Source organism: Gadus chalcogrammus, chromosome 20 (assembly GCF_026213295.1).
Source record: "Gadus chalcogrammus isolate NIFS_2021 chromosome 20, NIFS_Gcha_1.0, whole genome shotgun sequence".
NCBI classification, from domain to species: Eukaryota; Metazoa; Chordata; class Actinopteri; order Gadiformes; family Gadidae; genus Gadus; species Gadus chalcogrammus.
The window spans coordinates 21,339,927-21,361,574 of record NC_079431.1 but is presented as its reverse complement, the minus strand read 5'-3'; the positions used below and the strand labels follow the sequence as shown (position 1 = coordinate 21,361,574).

Below are 21,648 nucleotides of genomic sequence, written 5' to 3'. Positions count from 1 at the left end.
CCCCCCACCCCAGAGGACCAGGCACTAGACTCAGTGTGTCGTCGTCCCCCAGAGGACCAGGCACTAGACTCAGTGTGTCTGTCCCCCCCCCCCCCAGGCCTACATGGAGGACCACCTGAGGAACAAGGACCGCCTGCAGAAGGAGTGGGAGGCACTGTGCTCCTACCAGGCCGAGCCCAGCTCCGTGGACCTGGCCCAGAGGCCCAGCAACATGGAGAAAAACCGCCACGCCGACTCACTGCCATGTGGGTACAGCTGATACCGCACTTACATTAGAGCTCCTGCTTCTACCTCCCATGATAGTAGGGAGATTATCTATAAAGGCCCACGTCTATCTGTTGGCCTGGCTCCCACATGGTTTATAGATTTCAAAGGTAGCCTTGAGATGTTTCATATTGTATATTTACAAATGGAGAAGAAGCGTGATAATCTGTACAAACTCAACACAAACACAGCTTTGATTGGTTGATCCATTCATTGTTTTTCTTTCTAGATGACCACTCTCGAGTGAAGCTGAAGATGGATGTGAACCCAACTAAGGAGGACTACATTAACGCCAGTATAATAGTAAGACCATTCTAAAATATATCCAATCAATACTTTTGGAATACAGTTCCAAGGCTACATTAACACTAGAACAAAAGGCCGTTCTAAAACTACATTAACACTGGTACAACAGAAATACCGTTCTAAGAGTACATTAACACTGGTTCAACAGACCGTTGTTAGACTTCTTTAACAGTAACACTGTTCTAGTGTTAACTGTTTTAACTACATTAACACTGGTACAACAGACCGTTGTAAAGTGTAGTAGGGGTAGTGGATAACTAATTAAACCTATATAAGCAGTCACCAAAAAGGTTGCTGTAGACTACCTAGTACTAGTCTCAAAATAAACACTCAGCAACATAATGTACGATAATGTATTGAAAACAAATCATTCTTCTTTCGCCAAGCAATATAGTTCTTCAAGACAGTAAAATGCTTGTCAAGAAACACAGGCTTGCATACTTTGAGTTTGGTGGCGCAAGGACTTGAACCATCCATTTGATAAAGGCTGCATCAACGCCGGCAAAATAGTAACACCATCTTTAAACTATGGAGAGCGAGGTTGAAGGTGTCATATTACAGAGTCAACATGTCGCTGCAGGAAAACCCTTTTACACTCATTCCTCTGAGCATCACTCGTCCGGGATATGTCATGATAATAGGCCATTAAACCCTTTCTTAATCCCATTAGTAATAAATGGTTGATGAATCCCAGATGGATCTATGGGGTATGTAACAGGGCCGGCTTCTCTATCCCCCAGATCGACCACGACCCCCGGCTGCCCGCCTACATCGCCACGCAGGGCCCGCTGCCCCACACCATCGCCGACTTCTGGCAGGTCTGCACCACATCGCTACTGGGGTTTACTGTGTGTTTGTGTGTGTGTGTGTGTGTGTGTGTGTGCGGATGTGTGTGTCTGTGTGTGTTGTGTGTGTGTGTGTGTGTGTGTGTGTGTGTGTGTGTGTGTGTGTGTGTGTGTGTGTGTGTGTGTCTGTTTGCGTGTGTGTGTGTGTGTTTGCGCGTATGTGTGTGTGTGTGTGCAAGCATGTGTGTTGGTGTGTGTGTTTGCGTTATATATGTATTGGTAATGTATTATCTGACATGTACAAATCAGTGTCTCAGTGTCTGTACATCTCTACACTTCCCATGAGAATGAATGACATTTGGGATTTATATGAACTAGTGATGATAATATAATAATGTGTGTTGATGGTGGGATGGAACAGCTTCACGGTCATAGTGATGAGGATACGCATGTGTATGTCCGTGTGTGTGTGTAGATGGTCTGGGAGAATGGCTGTACGGTCATAGTGATGATGACGGCACTGGTGGAGGACGGAGAGAAGCAGTGTGAGCGCTACTGGCCTGACGAAGGCTCCTCCCTCTACCACATCTACGAGGTACACACACACACACACACACACAAACACACACACACACACACACACACACACACACACACACACACACACACACACACACACACACACACACACACATACACACACACACACACTAACACACACACACACACACACACACACACAGCAGTGTGAGTGCTTCTGGCCTGACAAAGGCTCCTCCCTCTAACACATCTACGAGGTTACCCCCGCCACTGGAAACCAAAGCACCAACAATGGAGATCAACATTGAGTTGAGTAACAGGTGTAAAGAACAATATAGCCTATAGCTGTATAGCGACCTATAGCTGTATAATAGCCTTTATCTGTATAGTGGCCTATAGCTGTATAGCGGCCTTTAGCGGCCTATAGCGGCCTATAGCTTTATAGCGGCCTATAGCTGTATATCGGCCTATAGGGGCCTATAGCTGTATAGCGGCCTATAGGGGCCTTTAGCTGTATAGTGGCCTATAGGGGCCTATAGCTGTATAGTGGCCTATAGCTGTATCGTGGTCTATAGGGGCCTATAGCTGTATAGTGGCCTATAGCTGTATCGTGGTCTATAGGGGCCTATAGCTGTATAGTGGCCTATAGGGGCCTATAGCTGTATAGTGGCCTATAGCTGTATAGTGGCCTATAGCGGCCTATAGCTGTATAGCGGCCTATAGCTGTATAGCGGCCTTTAGGGGCCTATAGCTGTATAGTAGCCTATAGCTGTATAGCGGCCTATAGGGGGCTATAGCTGTATAGAGACCTATAGCTGTATAGCGGCCTATAGGGGCCTATAGCTGTATAGTGGACTATAGCTGTATAGTGGCCTATAGCTGTATAGCGGCCTTTAGTGGCCTATAGCTGTATAGCGGCCTATAGGGGCCTATAGTTGTATGGCGGCCTACAGCTGTATGGCGGCCTATAGCTGTATGGCGGCCTATAGCTGTATAGCAGCATAGCTGCTAATACCTGTTGGTGCCCCCCCCCCCCCCCCCCCCCCCTCCAGGTGAACCTGGTGTCGGAGCACATCTGGTGTAAGGACTTCCTGGTGCGCAGTTTCTACCTGAAGAACGTGCAGACCCAGGAAACCAGGACCCTCACCCAGTTCCACCTGCTCAGCTGGCCTGCAGACGGCATTCCCACCTCCACACGGCCCCTGCTCGACTTCCGCAGGTACCGCCTGCTCTGGCACAGAGACAGGAGACCAAAGGACAGCAGGACAGACAGACAGACAGACAGACAGGAGACCAAAGGACAGCAGGACAGACAGACAGACAGTTACACGACCAAAGGACATCAGGACAGACAGGCAGATAGACACAAGACCAAAGGAGAGAAGGCCAGACAGACACACACTTGACCAAAGGACTACAGGACAGACAGACAGACAGACAGACAGGAGAGCATAGGACAGCAGGACAGACACACAGACACTTACACGACCAAAGGACATCAGGACAGGCAGGCAGATAGACACAAGACCAAAGGAGAGAAGGCCAGACAGACACACACTTGACCAAAGGACTGCAGGACAGACAGACAGACAGGAGAGCATAGGACAGCAGGACAGACAGAAAGACAGACACAAGACCAAAGGACAGCAGGACAGACAGACAGACACAAGGCCAAAGAACAGCAGGACAGACAGACAGACAGACAGACAGACAGACAGACAGACAGACAGACAGACGGACAGACAGACAGACAGACAGACAGACAGACAGACAGACAGACAGACAGACAGACAGACAGACAGACAGACAGACAGACAGACAGACAGACAGACAGACAGACAGACAGACAGACAGACAGACAGGAGACCAAATGACAGCAGGACAGACAAGCAGACAGGCAGAGAAAGAGAGAGATACTGACCGACAGATACGGGGACAGAAAGACCAACAGACAGACAGATACGGGGACAGAAAGACAAACAAACAGACATTCATGGAGAGAAAGACAGACTGAAAGACAAAAGGACAGACAAACAGAAAGATGCATGGTCAGAAAGACAGACACACAGACATACATTTAAAGGAATAGACAGATAAATGGACAGGAAGGCAGACAGACACACCCCAGACACACCAGTAGATCCATTCTGCACCTGAATCGCACATCTAACCCTAAGGGCCCTATCTTGCATCTAGCGCAATTGACTTTCTACACCGACGCATGTGTCGTTGCTAGTTTGCAACTGGCGCGGAGCGTTCTTTTCCCTCCACCACCACGCAACTAGGGAATGATCTTGCGCCTAAAGGGGCGGTTCAGCGAAAGGAGGAGGCGTGTTCTGGAGCAAACGTTCCCTGGTGCTATTTTGCAGTTTCAGAAAACAATTCCGCCACAAACCAGGAAATACCTGGTTTAAAGTCAGTGGCGTGTTGTTCAGAAGCTATTTTAAGGGCGCATGCATAATGTTGCTTGTGCACCTCGTGCATACACTTTGCTTCTCTCATCTACCTCGCCACACATTCTTGGTAAAATATTTGGGAAAGAACAGCTGATACAGCGGTAATAAGTTGTAATTTTAAATCAATGCATCTGCATACACCGTACAGCAAACACATATTATCTTAACACAGACATCGTGTACAAGCCCATAACTTTTAGGATTGATGAGTTTTTGATCGTGAGAAAACATTGTTTTACCGCGAGTGTTAAAAAGAATGAATGAATGCGGGCGCACGTGTGTGTGTGTGTAAAATAATTAATGAATGTGGGCGCGCTTATGTGCATCCATCTGTTTAAACACAAGCAAACTAAACACGTAACGCATAATACAGTCCATGGCAATGTATATTAACGGGGGTACACATGCATATTCGGAACACAAGTCGATAACGATAATGCATACAATAGTGGTAAGAAACGATGTTTGCTAATGTATTGCGTATATCATTAAGTAGAACCACAGTTACCGCATATCATATCATATCGCTATTCCATGCGTGAATTAGGCCATATTATTTGCCAATAACATGATACATTTGAAGTTTAAAATTCATGTGGTCATGCATCTGTCTCATCGGAGACTGCAAATGCGCTGTCAAAATATCAACTCGTCCGATTCAAATGCGCTCATGGCTCTTAAATGGAATGGGAGATGGCACTCTCATTGGTTTATTGTACATTACGGTTAATTAGGCTACTTCAGCGCAACCCTTTTCAGATTTGCGTCGGACGCAAGAGTCATTTATCCACCGGTAAAATAGCAACATCGCCTGTGTGTGTGTGCAACTGCCCACAAAGCTACTTGCGTTTGGCGCTTCTCACTTAATTTCAGACTGTTAAAATAGGGCCCTACGCCTTTTTGGATAGGTGAAACGAATGTGTGTGTGTGTGTGTGTGTGTGTGTGTGTGTGTGTGTGTGTGTGTGTGTGTGTGTGTGTGTGTGTGTGTGTGTGTGTGTGTGTGTGTCGGTGTGTGTGTCGGTGTGTGTGTGCGCCTGCTGTGGCAGTGGACACCGGCACCCTGTTGGCCTATATCTTCTTCCTCGTTCCGTGGAAAGTGTGACCTGTGCCATAACGCTGATGCATTATACAATTCACCATCTACTGTATTGTATGATGTACATGTATATCCAACCATATACAATACTCCATCTCCATGTGTCTCTGGGCTCACCTCCTTCATGGCCCTCTGTCTCCCTTTCTGTCTGAAAGTGCGTAGGTCGGTGGCTTATATCTGCACATCTCTCAGTGTCATTTTTGTGGTTTGCAGCTAGTACTCTGGCTCCAGTTGCATAGTCACAAAAATGAGCATTGGCAGGTGTGACTGGCTACTGCAGAAGGACAGAGAACGATGGCTCTACTCCTCCTCTTTCTCCTCCTCTGGTCTGTCCTCCTTCCCTCCTCAGCACTGATGTCTTCTCTTCTCTCCCTCCGTTTCAATATGTCCTCTTCCATTCACGCTCAGTCTATTGTCCTTCATTCATGTTTACATGTTCTCATGTCATCAATACACAGGCCCCCATATCGATTGTTCTTATTCCATTTATTAATGTGTTGTGTGTGTCCAGTATGCAGGTCTGCCATGGACCCTCTCCTTCTGTTTTTGTTTCTATACTGGATAGACACTCTGCTGTTATGTCTCTATAGTTGTCTCCCAGCTGATCCACGGAGAGTTTAAATGGTTGTTTGTATGTTGTGTCTCTCGGGCCCCGGGGGCCACAGCTCCTTTATTTACCTTGTGTGTTGTTCTTCAGAAAGGTCAACAAGTGCTACCGAGGTCGCTCCTGTCCCATCATCGTTCACTGCAGGTACAGTCGACTCCTTCCTACATGAAGAAGGCAGCCCCCTAGGGGGTTATCTAGCGGCTCTTTGCTTTAAAGGGCAGCTGATATATTCTAGCCACGTTACATAACGGTTAAAAATCATGTCCTGCATTTTCAATCAATGTTTGCACTCAGGCTTCAAATCTTGAACATGAGGCATGTTGAATATGTAACAACATAAAAATACAAATTCAATTTTATTTCACATTAAAGCTGTTTAACCGCTGGTTAGAAAAACAAAGTGTGCTCCCGAGGCGTGCATTTGAAACGGTCTCCTTCTCCCCGACCACAGCGGCGGCACGGAGAGGACCGGCGCGTACATCCTCATCGACATGGTGCTGAACCGCATGGCCAAAGGTGAGTCCCCCTGTCCACCCCGCACAGAACACCATGCCGGACACCTTTCCCCACAACGTGGAGAATGAAAAGAAAACTAAAGGTCCTCAGTAACTCCATCTTTCATTTACAAATGCAGTTTATTATATATGATGTGCATCCACATTGACGGATGAAGACATCCAGGTGTTGTTTTTGATGTTCCGTCATCAGGAGTGAAGGAGATCGACATCGCAGCCACATTGGAGCACATCAGAGACCAAAGGCCTGAGCTTGTTCGCACCAAGGTACGACCAATATGAGGATGTCCTCCCACCAGCCCCCTCTTACTCCCCCAGAGACCTTGTGTTGCCCACTAAGTTTCTCTATTGTTTTGGGGAATTACCCATGGAAGTACATGTTTATTTGTTTTGGCCGTGTAAATCCCTTTGTAACGGTGATACCAACCGATATAAATAAAGTTCACTTGACGTTTTGTGTCCACAGGACCAGTTTGAGTTTGCCTTGACGGCCGTGGCAGAGGAGGTGAACGCCATCTTGAAAGTCCTCCCACAGTGAGAAGCAGTACCTAAGGAAGAACCTGTATCGGACACACACACACACACACACACACACACACACACACACACACACACACACACACACACACACACACACACACACACACACACACACACACACACTCCACACACATACACACACACACTCCACACACACACACACACACACACACACACACACACACACACACACACACACACACACACACACACACACACACACACACACCACACACACATACAAAATACACACACACAGACACATGCTCGATCAACATCATTGGCATCCCATGAGCCGACAGAAAGTGGAGTTGATAGCCCGTATGGAAAAACAGGGTGTACATTAGAAATTAGCGCATGACAACATGCCAATGATGTAAACAACAATTATTATTCATTCAGAAATCCCTTTGTACTAACTGGGAGTGATTCCCGGGTCCCAGTATTATTCTATCTCTGATCTTGACCAGGAAACAATGTCTGTTATTGTGCTGTTCTCTCCAGCCCGTTTATTTGAAATGAAACCGGGGGTACATTGTACAGGAAAGAGGAAGCTTCTGTTGCTTTTTGCCATCAGAGAACATCATTGGGTGTGTTCGCTAAGGACATTCATAAAAGCAGTTGATGCACTGCACTCAAACAATGACTTCAGATATGGTTTGGGGTCGGGAGTGGCAGCCATCGTCGTGATGTCTTTAAAGATCTTTAACTTTGTAGATTCTGTCCCTTCTAATCTGTGTGGTGTCGTGGGGGATGCGAGCTGCAGTCATCTTGTGTTGCCGTTGATGTAACATCTAATAGGTTCCAACTCAAGTGTCTATGCCTTGACAAAATGATTGTCTGCCTGAGAACTGCACACTGAAACATCTAGACACACTCGACACACAAATACACACACATGAACACAATCACACACAAATACTGTCTACAGTTTCTTTCACGGATTTGTCTTCAGTGTGCTATATTGTGATTACTGTAAATAATTCACCGCCATTAATGTCTTTCTTTAATGTAGCAGACACATATAAAATAACTATAAAAATGTATTTTTGACTTGCCCTGAATAAATTTGTGATGTGACGCAGCATTTAACGATTGTGAAGTGTTGTTATTTATCATCATTACTTTTCCATTCCATTGATTAGTTGCCATAATTCAAAACTCAACTTCTGTTTCACTTTGATTACATTTGTTTAATGAGGACATCTGATATTAAAAATTCTAGTTCATTTTCTTTACAGTGATATCAGTCTTCTCTATCATCTTTACAAACAGAATGTAACACACACACACTTGCACACACATTCAAAGTAACAATAATCAGATCCTCAGAATTGTTTTCAAATAAAACTTTGAAAAGTATTATCAGCAGGTAGTGAGCCACATGGAAGATAAAAGTGCATCATGGGTGATTGACCTGTCGAAATAGACAAGGAGAAAAATCATTAATCATCGCAATTAGCGGATAACTATTTATAACACATTTCTGATGAACAATTTATCAATAAATAATCACTCAATAATTAATAAATATCAGACTCAGTATTGAATATTTCAACTTACCTCAAGGCAAGGGTTTAGAGCACAGTGCAGAGGGAAACAATCAGGTCAGCCCGTGAAGGCCTGGAAGTCTGACTCTGAAACAGGAAGATAGAAACACAACACATGAGACAGTATTGCAGAAAATAATAATTATATAAATTTAAGTAACATTTAAACACTCTCTTAAACGCTTAAGACACTAACTTAACTGTTAAAGCGTTACTTAAATTAAATCCAAGCACTTAAATGGTACTATAAACAAGTTGTTAAAAAGGCAGGCTCGGACAGGTTCAAATGTGGATCTACTATTGCTAGTTCTAATGGTCTGAAGATAATATTTTCAGAATACAGTAAAGATATCGTGCCTTAGGAGAGCGCTGCCTGTGTAAACTATTAGAATAATGGTCATAATACATTCTGCCACAGTTATTGTCAAATAATTCAAATTTCTCTGCTCTCTTTTGAGCTGAATATTTTTTATTCTGTCAACTTTCTTTTAACAATTATTTAATAAAATTGTATACAATTAATCAAACAAGATTTATGTAGTACAAATACAATATATTGTAATTTTTCAAAAGCATAAAAACATGCTCCCTCTCCCCTTGTCTCTTATTCAACATAAGTGTAATAAGTCTTTGCAAATCAATCCAGTGCTGAAGCTGTAATTTAGTCATTCAAGGTAAAACAAGTAGGAACACACAACTTCAATTTGAAATGGTTTCAGTCAAGTACCATAAATACACAGAAACAGAAACACTGAGCCGTTGAGACACAGATGGTTGTATAATAGAAAAAAAGGCGTGACATTGTCATAGCGTACATATCTCATATAAAACCACCATGCCAGATTTGTTTTATCAAGCTTAATAAGGTCTTGCTGATTATTACTATAGTGTGAGATTTTCATAAATCATAAACATCCTGTCTGGCCACAGCTCAGATTGTCCTCGTTCAGTTGACTCCATGCTGTAAATACATTATACATGAAATCATAAGACAAATTATATTATTCCCCACCATTGAAAACAATCATTCAATCAGACAGTTGCTGGTGTTCCAAGGCTGGGTGTCTGTGTAGCGTAAGGGCCGGTTTGGGCCCCCCTCCAAAAGCACCATAGTAACCCTTTCTAAACAGTCACCAGGGTCACAGAGTTGCTCTCCCTCCCTCGTTCCCCTGGGATCTCTCCCTCGTCTCCCTCCCTAAACTAGATGTGGGTCTGGACCGAGCCATCTCATTATGCTGATTGTGTGATTTAGAATCACTTGAAACCTTTTTCAAAGGTTCTAATTACATTCAAACTAGTAAATACATCATACCCTGTTGCTACGGTCTCTCTGTCAAAACAGAATGTGACTTCAAATAGATTCACATCTTTAAATTAAAGAAATTATAAAAATGAATACAAAATCAATCCAATTTGATCAACTAGAAGACAAAATGCCTTTAAGTACATTTTATTAGGAGCAAAAGGTGACTGAAGACTTGGCTGCTTCAGAGTCTTCTTCATGGCAGAGCAGGAAAAAGGCATTCCATTCCATTCACTGATTGTATAATTAGCACTTATCATATATTTATGATCCTTCATAAACAGCAGTTATGTTGGAACTTGTCTGGTAGTACCTGGGCCTACCATCCATTAATCATGACCCAGGATTTAGACCGTATGCAGATCACAGAACTCCAAACTCACCATACTAATGCATAATTTAAACATCTGATGAATTAGTTATGATAGTTAAGTCGTGCTTAAGAAGGCTCCCCATGATGTCCTTCACGTTCCATTTGGTCAAGATGGCGTCTTGAACTTCTTTTATGGAACCTGTCAATAAACCTCATCGCTAGAGGGTGTCATTCCATCTCATGGTCAGATTATTGACACCCCTCCTCTATATATATTGTGGTCTATATTTTGATTGATTTCAAAACGAATAGATTAATATGTAGAATGAATATCTGTTACGGTCATGTATCAAGTAAAAATACCAAACACTGTCAGATCTTCAGTATGAATCTAATTGAGTTGCTTTTCTGTCTTTCAGATTATTTCTTGGCTGCTTGACAAAAAAAATAAAGTACATTTTAGACATTGTTCTGGGTATGGCCACTTGTGAGGAGTTATTATTTTTCATTGACTAATGAACAAGTCTATAACTTGTCCATTAGTCAATGAAAAATAATCGGATTTCAATGAAAATAAGGGTTGCAGCTTTGTACAATAGTATTCTCACAATAAGAAACATGTGCTTTATATTAGCATGCTTTCATAGCCAGGTCTATTATATATATATATATATATATATATATATATATATATATATATACACACCCTGGACAGTGAGAAGTAAACCATGCAGCTGTCGGGTTCTACCTTCTGTCCTCTGAATGCGTGGGCATTTAGCCCCGCAGACCCAGCCACACGACACACCCACACACACCCACACACCCGCACAGCCCCCCCCCTCACACACAAACACACACACAGCCGCACACCCAGACACACACACACACACACACACACACACACACACACACACACACACACACACACACACACACACACACACACACACACACACACACACACACACACACACACACACACACACACACCCTCTCTCCCTCTCTCTAGAAGCAGGCCCCTGGGTTGAGCCATTGTCTGCGGGCTGCGTGTGTGTGCTGATACAGGACAGCTGTTATGTAACACTGCTGCAGAGTACACAATGGGGGATCTGTGGGGAACATTCCACAGTAGCGTCTGAACTGGCCGGCTTGCCCTCGTAGGTACACACACACACCAACCCACCCACTCACCCCCACACCCACACCCAAACAAAAAAAACACACTCACACACCCACCCACCAACCCCCACACACACAAACACACACACACAAACACACACACCCATCCCCACACCCCCACTCCCCCACACACACACACACACACACACACACACACACACACACACACACACACACACACACACACACACACACACACACACACACACACACACACACACACACACACAAACCTTTCGGAAACAATAACAGGGTCCTCATATGCTCTCTGTTATTGTTTATCCAGATAGAAAAAAAAATTCTAGTGGAAATGGAAAAATAAACAATAAAATATTATAAATGATTTGTGCTTTTTGGTAATAATGCAGCATATGTTTGAATCTGTTCATTTCTTAATGCAGGAAGGCAGGGCTGGCCATCGGCAACGAATGAAACAACCCTTCAGACAAACGGTTAGCGTTTCCTTTTAAGATGGCACGTCAATAACATAGTGTATAGGCTACCATACACACCCACACACGCATTTATGCAGACACAGAAACATACATGCATGCATGCAAGCGCACACACACACATGGAAACCTGTATGCATGAATGTACGGACTCACACACACACAGACACACTCAGCAAACAACACATGCACATTTCTTTTTCTTTTTGACATTCCCTGTGACCAGTTCCCCATCCTCGCTGCTAGGGTGAGGTGGACCGGCGTTCCCATTTGGACCCAGAGGAGGGTCCCCAGGAGGAGGGCCGGACCCCCTGGACCAGCCCCCCGCCCCCTCCTCCCCTCTGGCCTGGACACCTGAGCCCCTCTCCTGCCCCTCCTCCTGCCTTAAGCCTTCTTCCCTCACACCATTGGTCCTCCCCTCCTCCATGCCCCGCCTCCCCCCGGCTCCTCTACGGCCCCCGGTCCGGTCAGTCCCGCCGTGCTCCCCCAGCCCAGCACCTGAGATGAAGTCTGTTGCCGTGGTTGCGGCGGCTCTCTGCTTGGCCTCCATTTCTGACAGGCTGCAGGCCAGCGCCAGCTGCAGCTGCTCGTCCTCGTCCTCCTCCCGCTCTGCCCCTACCCCGGCGTAATTGAAGCAAGGGGCGGAGCTAAAGGAGCGCTGGGCGGTGGCGGAGGAGAAGGGGCTGGTGCGGGGCCTATCAGTGGGAGGTTTGTCTTGCTGTAGGCGCGGTCTGGCGGGCGGTGGGTGGGAGGAGTTCTGATTCCGCTTGCTCAGCTCCAGCATAAGGGCCATCTCATCCGTCACCCCTAGAGACAACACATACACACACACACACACACAGACATACACACATGCACACACACACACACACACACCCATACAGACATACAAAGGGCACACACAGACACATATACACACGCACACACACAGATAAACACACACACACAGAAACAAACAGAAATAAACACACACACACATACACCCTCACACACACAAACACATGAAAAACAAACACACACATTCATACATGGACACACAAATATATACACAAACGCAAAGTAGATGTGTTAGGAAGTGGCAGCAACAACGATTGAGAAAGGCTATATTGCATACATGGATAATCTATACTATACTTTTGTATAATACTGTACTATAATTAACTGTACTTTACTTTTTGTGTACCATAATCATATCCTACTCAGGCATTGAGCAAAATGTTTAGGTGTTTAGTCAAGCACATTATTGTCCATTTTACCATTAATCATTATAGTCTTCAGTAAACCATCCTCCTCAATCTCAATCCTCTCCTGTCCATTCTCTTTGATCCTACAGGACAAACAAACACACACAAACACACACACACACACACACACACAAACATAAAATACAGATAACATAAGACATTAAGCAATACAATCATAAAGAATGGGTGTGAAAGCTTGGAGGTACAGGATAATAACAGCCCCAGGGTTCATGGTTCAGTGCCTGACTGAGGCCTGGACGTACTTCTTGGTAGTGGTGCGTTTTCCGTTGATGATGCGAGTGGAGGTGGACATTGATCTGAAGCTGCTCATCCCCGGGCCCCCCAGGCCCTCCGAGCTGCACGATCCCATGGAGGAGAAGGAGGTGAAGTCTGCTGGAGGGCGCAGGACAGGAAGGTTATGATGAGAGGATGAGGTTATGATCAGATACTGCAGTGAATTCAGAAGGCAATGGCGGCTCAATTCAGGGTCCCCTATTTTCTTTGCTTAAAGATCCCATGCCATGCTATTTTATGGATGCTTTAATATAGGTATTAGTGGGCCACATACACAGTATTCAAAGACGTCCCCGAAATTCAGCCGTGGTGCAGAGTTACAGCCACTCCGAACTAGTCGCACATTGAGCTTCCCCCAAACGCGCTGTTTCGGTGGGCGTGTCAAGGCAGGTCAAGGAGGGGGGTGGGGGTGTGGCCCTGAGCAGCTTGTAGCCACAGTACCAATCGCTCTGGTTACGGTGGGCGTGTCAAGGCAGGTCAAGGAGGGGGGTGGGGGTGTGGCCCTGAGCAGCTTGTAGCCACTGACAGTACCATGCGCGCTGTTTACGGTGGATGTATCGCAATGGCTCGTAGAAACCCATATTATACATAGATATCTATGTAATATAATATATATTATCACCTGGCCCTGAGCAGCTTGTAGCCACGGTACCATGCGCTCTGTTTACGGTGGATGTATCGCAATGGCTCTTAGAAACCCATATTATACATAGATATCTATATCATATAATAAATAATATATATTATCACGGCCAAAAGCTGTGTGAGCCTCCAGACGATAGGCAATTATGAATCTCAAACGACCGCGTCTTCTTCAGATTGATGTGGAAGTGGAAGAACCAGAGACGTCGGAGAACCCGACGAAGTCCTTTGTGATTCATTATATCGTCTGGAGGTGCACACAGATTTTGGCCGTGATAATATGTATTATTTGATACAGATATCTATGTATTATATGATATTATTTAGATGTAGAGCCCCAGGACTCTAACGCAAGTGTTGCACACTTCCTTGTTATTTGGATAACCGTTCTGCTGTTGGTGTGATGGCGCATAACACGTCGGACTCTCGTCTCTGGTATTTCTACAACGAGACTCGTAGTGGGGGTTATCGCAGCCATGGTTGAGAATGAATTGGGGGAAAGGAACTTTGGCTTTGACTCCCTGAAGTACATGAACCACGACATGGAGGAGAAGGGGATTGTTGGCCGCGAATGTATCCCGCTTGAGCCCTGCTTCCCACCGCCTCGGCAGCGGTCAGCGCTAATCACCGCCTCCTGAAGCCGAGGCGGTGGTCCATCGGCAGCGAGACTCCGGCGGGAGACGACCGCGGTCAACAATCCCTTGGCCATGGCTGAGATAACCCCCACTACGAGTCTCGTTGTAGAAATACCAGAGACGAGAGTCCGACGTGTTATGCGCCATCACACCAACAGCAGAACGGTTATCCAAATAACAAGGAAGTGTACAACACTTGCGTTACATTCCTGGAGCTCTATATCTAAATAATATCATATAATACATAGATATCTATATCAAATAATACATATTATCACGGCCCAAAGCTGTCTGCACGTCCAGACGATATAATGAATCTTCGTCGGGTTCTCCGACGTCTCTGGTTCTTCCACTTCCACATCAATCTGTAGTAGACAGAACCGCGCGCTGCCTGCTGCCTGCTGCCGGCGCGAGGCACCACCGCCCGGCTGCCCGCTGCCGGGCGGTGGTGCTTCGCGGCGGTGGTGCCTCGCGGCAACCGGCGGCAGGCAGCATGTCGCAGTTCATGTACTTCGATGTCGTTCTGCCATTGCATTCAAAATTCTGTAACTAGCCTGTTACTACGAACTAAGCAACTACCGTACACGTATTAGCATTTAGCACTAGCTCAATCACGACTTATTCTTGTGGGTGGTTACGAACCAACCAAGTGGGCAGGGCCATGAATAATAGTTTGACAACGCTACGTCACAGTGTCACCTTATCCAGATCGGCTCATTTCTTCTGCCTTTTTCCTTTCATTGCCTATTGCATTCAGCAGACAAACTGCATCGATTTCAAACTTACCACAGCTCACAAACTTATTCAGACCTATGTTATTTAACAAACAATAGGAAAAATGTGATTTTAATGGCATGGGCTCTTTAAGGGTATACCATATGCCTCAGTGGTAAGTTATACTCTATTCTAACTTGTAAAATGGATAAACATTATAGACCCCGTTGACATTGACCTTGACACTGATTAAATTGTAATACATCTCACTAACCAGTGAACATTTTGCATTTTTTTAATATAAACCATGTCAACTTTATATTGTGCACTAGTGCTTATGGAGGTGCCTTGAATTAGCCTGCCATCGCCAGACCAATTCGTAAATGCATATTAGTCTGGAACCTCAGAGCAAAGAAAACAACAATCTCAGCAACAACATATGTCGCATCAGCGGCAGCCATCTTGCTGGCTGTGATTGGCTGAACCAGGCCAGGTCTGCTGAACGGGAGGGGGCCAGACGCATATGACAGGAATTTAGAACATGAGCTGGCAGAGTGGTCTGGTCCCTAGGCTAGCCTTGTGTTTTAGTAAACGAAGCCTGAGATACAACCCATGGCACTGAAGAGTAGATAAGGGGCATCTCTAGCACAACGACGCTTACAGGTTAGGCTGCAGACTTTGGGAATCAAACCTGACACTTTTTGGCTGGGTCGAACATCAAAGCCGCTAAACAATCCTGCCCATGGATGTGCATGTGCAAACGCACACACAAACACACACACAACCAACCAACCATGCATAAGCGTTCTCTTTTTTGAACAGAGATGATGTTGTTGTGTGTCTTTATGTGGTGACCAATGGGAGTGAGAGTCAGCGCCAGCACCATCAATCTCCTGATGTTTACCTCCAGGCGCCGGGAAGGAAAAGAACCGACCGGGGCCAAGACGAGAGGAGGGGCCTGGGTGGTCATGGAAACCACCATGACTGTGGATCCCTCCAAATGACGGGAAGTCATCTGAGAGAGAGAGAGAGAGAGAGAGAGAGAGAGAGAGAGAGAGAGAGAGAGAGAGAGAGAGAGAGAGAGAGAGAGAGAGAGAGAGAGAGAGAGAGAGAGAGAGAGAGAGAGAGAGAGGTTCAGCAGCAGTGGATGGAGTTCAGAGATGAGTCAGAGGAGGGTGTTAGAGGGACAGGGATGCATGAGGAAGGAGGTGGAGGAGTAGAGGAAGAAAGAGGTGTGAGCCGTTTAGTAAAGAAGGGAGGTGTACAGTTTTTGATTGACAATACAACTATGAAAATATTAAATTAAGAGAAGGAACAATGTGAGTAGTATATATACAGTATACAATACTATGATAAATGTACCTTAGGCAGTAAAATTACCATGTATTGGTCTCTTTTTTCATGCATTACATTTTGCATTATTTATTATTAGGCTGATCTGACGCACCAAAGAAGCCAGCAAAGGGGTCCTGGCTGCCGAAGAACTCCCGGAACACCTCGTCAGGGCTGCGGAATGTGAAGCTGAACCCTGGGAATTCCGAGGGGAAGTCTGTGGGGGAGCCGGGGGAGCCTGTTGGAGAGAGGCAGGACCACAGAGGGAGGCAGAGAAAGAGAGAAAGAGAGAGAATGAGAATGCGAGAAAGGGAGGGAGGGAGAGAGAGAGCGAGAGAGAGAGAGAGCGAGAGAGAGAGAGCGAGAGAGAGAGAGAGAGAGAGAGAGAGAGAGAGAGAGAGAGAGAGAGCGAGAGAGAGAGAGAGAGAGAGAGAGGTTCAGCGGCAGTGGATGGAGTTCAGAGATGAGTCAGAGGAGGGTGTTAGAGGGACAGGGATGCATGAGGAAGGAGGTGGAGGAGTAGAGGAAGAAAGAGGTGTGAGCCGTTTAGTAAAGAAGGGAGGTGTACAGTTTTTGATTGACAATACAACTATATACATTTTTACAAAATCATAAAATCAACATCAACAGTTGTAGATTCCACATTATATACAAATTTACATTTTATGTGATTACATTTATAATACATGTCACGCTTTTGGAAATGACCTCACATTTGCAATAATCTAAATGCCTCATAAACTAATGTATCTAATGCTGTATAATATCTCTAGGGGAATCTAAATAAGCCCCGACAGCTGACCTACCTCTGCGTGGCATCCGGTCATTTCCATAGCTGTCATACGACGCACGTTTACTCTCTGTAAGTCACAAAGGAAACACAAACCAATCATTGACATTCAAATATAACATGAACACACGAAAAAAATAAATGACTAAAGCAAGACGGTGATTTTGGTAACCACGGTGACCCATGAATCCAACAGCTGAAGCTGAGCTGTAAGGAGAGCTGCTAGGCCAGAGAGACATGCGCATGGCATGACTCATACAGTGTCAATACACACAGCGCACACAGCCAGACATAACCACTAGCTACTGTCCCCTTAACTGAAGTTAGTCTCTTGACTCACTAACGAACAAGTGGTCAATTAATAGTCCAACTAACTTCATCATCCCGGCCCTCGGCCCCCAGACAGACACCATTTGTTAATATCAATAGATTACTCACAGCCCCTATTCCCCAGGCTGTCCCCCAAGGTTCAGTTATGGTCCACTTTTCATCCCCTACACGCTCCCCCTGAGTCCATCATTCACCAACATGACCTCTGATGCTGCTATGACGACCACACCCAGCCCGACACCTCCACCGTACACATCACTGCCACTACCCACTGCACACACTACCCATTGATCTCCTACTTTTACCCCCCCTCCCCCCCCCCCATAATCGACAACAGCCTGACTCACCTAACCAACCAACCAACCAAGTGTTGGTTCACCCGTTCTTTGATCCATTTACTCAACCATCTCTTCATCCATCTCTTTAGCTCAGATTTCTCAGAGCTGAACAACTAGATCTGCTGCCAGACTCACTGTCAGACAGAACTTCATAGGCTTCAGCGATTTCTTTGAACTTCTTCTCTGCCCCCTCCTTGTTGTCTGGGTTCTTGTCTGGATGCCACCTCAGAGCCTGCTTCCTGTACCTGAGGAGACAGAGAGCACAGCGAAAGGTAGTCTCGCAACCGACAGCATTTTGAGATTTAATCAGCAATAAAAAAAGAGATTCTCTTTCAGATGAATTCTTTCAACAGCCAATTCATTTTTAATTGTCATTGTTTTCTTTTTAACATAATATCACTGATAAGGGTATTGTTAAATGGAATTACTATGATTTAACATAATGTAAAAGCCAAACCACTTACAACGGTAAGTATGACACACTACTAACCACTGACCCTGAGATGAAACTACCTAGCCCTAAACTACTGATGTGACACAACCTTACCCCAACCTACCAATGTGACAGTACCTAACCCTTAAAAACAGCTGTGACACTACCTAACCCTTAACTACAGGGCTTATTACCACAAAACTAAAAGGTGTGAAACGACCTAACCCCAAACTACCAGTGTTACACTACCTAACTCTTAACTCCAGATGAGTCACCTAACTCTTAACCACAAGTGTGCCACTACCTAACCCTTAACCACAGGTGAACCACTACCTAACGGTTAGGTAGTGGTTCACCTGTGGTTAAGGGTTAGGTAGTGGCACACCTTTAGTTAATGGTTAGGTCCTAACCATTAACTAAAGGTGAGCCACTACCTAACCCTTAACCACAGGTGAGCCACTACCCAACCATCAACTACAGGTGAGCCACTATCTAACCCTGACCTACAGGTGGGCCACTACCTAACCCATAACCACAGGTGAGCCTTAACTACACGTGAGCCTATACCCAACCCTCAACTACAGGTAAGCCACTAGCTAACCTGAGGTACGGTGTTGTTGTGTACTCACGCCTTCTTGATGTCCTCCTGGGAGGCGGTTTTAGAAACCCCCAGGACCTCATAGTAGTCCCCCATGTCTTGTGGTCTCTCCTCAGTGATCTAGATCGCCAAACACAGAACAATAAATGGGTATAGAAACGAAAGAGAAACTACAGAAATCCCCTTGTGCAACACTTTTGTTGTTCCAAATGTATTATGTAACATATTACACATTTACATTTAGGGCATTTAGCAGACACTTTTATCCAAAGCGACTTACAATAAGTACATTTTTCATAAGAAGTGTAACAATATATCGCTGGTACAGTAGAGATAACCAAGTGCAAGTACAACAATCGCTAGGCTAACCAATTCCCCGTGTTACAGCAATGATAGCAGCTACTGAAGTTGCTACACAGTTAAGTACTATAATACAATACAACACAATACAATACAGTGTAGAATGGTGGCCAGAAGGGGGAGGTTGGCTATGCAGAGTCGAGGTGGACTCTGAACAGGTGAGTCTTGAGTCTTTTTCAGAAGATAGTAAGCGACTCTGCGGTCTTACACCGATTGTACTTTGAATTACCCTACTTTGACCGTGGTTTCATAAAGATGATTTAATGGTAGTCACTCTAAAGAGACTATACTCTTTTTCTAAACGGAGGTGATGTCATTATTTTTAAATTAAAAAAACACTGGAAAGATCTCCGACTTTATTTAGTAAATGACGCACCGATCTTATCTATAGCCTACGACCCTACGTCAGAGAGGAATTTATTCATGTTCACACACAGTGAACATGAATATGAACATGAGATGAATATGAACATTTAATGACTAAAAAAGGCTTTCAGACTTCCAGCAACACTTGGAATGTCTGAGGAATCGCTCTTCTCCAAAACAGAAACACCAACTGGTTCAGTGGTCCACTGCCACCAGATAAGGGCCAACGACTGAACCAAAGCAAAGGAAAGTGAAAACGGGCCTGTGGGCCCAATTGGGTCCCGGTGTTCCCCTAGAGCCCTGCGCTCATATGGAGGCCAAACGCACGTGGTATTACTGTATGTTATTTCCAGCTTGAGTACTAGTCTATGCCATGGCATTTGACAGCTGCTGTAGTGTCAGACACACACACACACACACACACACACACACACACACACACACACACACACACACACACACACACACACACACACACACACACACACACACACACACACACACACACACACACACACACACATACATAAACACACACACACACACACACACACACACACACACACACACACACACACACACACACACACACACACACACACACACACACACACACACACACACACACACACACACACACACACACAGACTAAGGGGTTGCGATAGCAATCACTTGCCTTGTATCTTACAAGAAGTACAGAACCAATAATCCTAACGTGGTTACAAAGGCAAACATGGTCCACGACGGGAACATGTTGTGAGCAGCCACGACTGTACCTTGAAATAGATCAGATGACAGGAGTGTCGTTCAGCAGCAGAATTAATTTGTGATGTGGTCGTAGTGGCTCAGGAATGCGTTTCTCTGCTCTCCAAAACCTTACAAACACAGCATGACGTGCCCCTCAGAACCCGCTAGAAGCCTCACCGCCAGGCCCAGGACAGGCCGACACACAGGCCAATGGCTGTCGCAGAATACCTTCTCTCTTACTCCTATGTGGACGGTTCCGCGGAGACCATAAGTTAACAACAGTCCCTCGGTTTCTCCTGCACCCGTGTGTTGGATCAACTGCACGCTACGTCATTATCAGCTGAGAGCGGGCTGACGAGGGAGGGAGGGAGGGAGAGAGAGAGAGAGAGAGAGAGAGAGAGAGAGAGAGAGAGAGAGAGAGAGAGAGAGAGAGAGAGAGAGAGAGAGAGAGAGAGAGAGAGAGAGAGAGAGAGAGAGAGAGAGAGAGACAGAGAAAGGGAAGGAGACAGAGAAAGGGAAGGAGAGAGAAATAGAGAGGGAGCGAGAGAGAGAGAGAGAGAGAGAGAGAGAGAGAGAGAGAGAGAGAGAGAGAGAGAGAGAGAGAGAGAGAGAGAGACACAGAGAGAGAGAGACAGAGAAAGGGAAGGAGACAGAGAAAGGGAAGGAGAGAGAAATAGAGAGGGAGCGAGAGAGAGAGAGAGAGAGAGAGAGAGACAGAGAGAGAGACAGAGAAAGGGAAGGAGACAGAGAAAGGGAAGGAGAGAGAAATAGAGAGGGAGCGAGAGAGAGAGACAGCCAGACAGCCAGAGAGAGAGAGAAACGTCACTCAGAAACGTCACTCAATCTGTTTGTCTGTCTACGGCATGGACCTGTCTGCGGCCCAAAGACTTCTGGTGCCTATGTTCTAGTTTTGTATT

At 45.4% G+C, this 21,648-nt stretch overlaps 2 protein-coding genes across 4 annotated transcripts in view; one reads left to right on the top strand and one right to left on the bottom strand.

Annotated features, from left to right (window-relative positions):
• ptprna (protein tyrosine phosphatase receptor type Na) overlaps nucleotides 1-7,127 on the top strand; it is a 26,209-nt gene extending 19,082 nt beyond the window's left edge. The window contains exons 17-25 of the mRNA XM_056579302.1: nucleotides 98-245; nucleotides 494-567; nucleotides 1,311-1,388; nucleotides 1,831-1,950; nucleotides 2,948-3,114; nucleotides 6,146-6,199; nucleotides 6,507-6,571; nucleotides 6,764-6,837; nucleotides 7,037-7,127. Coding sequence (XP_056435277.1) covers nucleotides 98-245; nucleotides 494-567; nucleotides 1,311-1,388; nucleotides 1,831-1,950; nucleotides 2,948-3,114; nucleotides 6,146-6,199; nucleotides 6,507-6,571; nucleotides 6,764-6,837; nucleotides 7,037-7,108 — 852 coding nt within the window. The 3' untranslated portion in view covers nucleotides 7,109-7,127. The remainder of the gene's footprint in view (nucleotides 1-97; nucleotides 246-493; nucleotides 568-1,310; nucleotides 1,389-1,830; nucleotides 1,951-2,947; nucleotides 3,115-6,145; nucleotides 6,200-6,506; nucleotides 6,572-6,763; nucleotides 6,838-7,036) is intronic.
• Nucleotides 7,128-7,427: 300 nt separating this feature from the next.
• On the bottom strand, nucleotides 7,428-21,060 carry dnajb2 (DnaJ heat shock protein family (Hsp40) member B2). Of its 3 annotated transcripts, none has more exons than XM_056579128.1 (11): nucleotides 20,761-21,060; nucleotides 19,289-19,377; nucleotides 18,362-18,471; nucleotides 17,575-17,628; nucleotides 16,884-17,006; nucleotides 16,341-16,451; nucleotides 13,415-13,541; nucleotides 13,164-13,234; nucleotides 12,406-12,714; nucleotides 8,674-8,747; nucleotides 7,428-8,527 (listed from the first exon to the last, which is right to left on the bottom strand). In XM_056579128.1, the coding sequence occupies exons 2-10, from the start codon at nucleotides 19,351-19,353 to the stop codon at nucleotides 8,719-8,721; spliced, it is 999 nt and encodes a 332-aa protein (XP_056435103.1). In that variant the 5' UTR covers nucleotides 19,354-19,377; nucleotides 20,761-21,060; the 3' UTR covers nucleotides 7,428-8,527; nucleotides 8,674-8,718. The 3 variants fall into 3 exon arrangements, with proteins under 3 accessions (XP_056435103.1, XP_056435102.1, XP_056435101.1); XM_056579127.1 differs by having other exon boundaries at nucleotides 13,415-13,544; nucleotides 20,909-21,060; XM_056579126.1 differs by having other exon boundaries at nucleotides 7,430-8,527; nucleotides 13,415-13,544.
• Nucleotides 21,061-21,648: the final 588 nt, after the last annotated feature.

Excerpts from the sequence above, each read along its gene's own strand:
- dnajb2 (XM_056579127.1), bottom strand. The coding sequence starts at position 19,353 with ATGGGGGACTACTATGAGGTCCTGGGGGTTTCTAAAACCGCCTCCCAG. Across the intron at positions 16,452-16,883 it reads CCCCTTTGCTGGCTTCTTTG|ATGACTTCCCGTCATTTGGA; the intron begins GTGCGTCAGATC and ends TCTCTCTCTCAG. Across the intron at positions 8,748-12,405 it reads GGCAACAGACTTCATCTCAG|AGTCAGACTTCCAGGCCTTC; the intron begins GTGCTGGGCTGG and ends TTCCTGTTTCAG.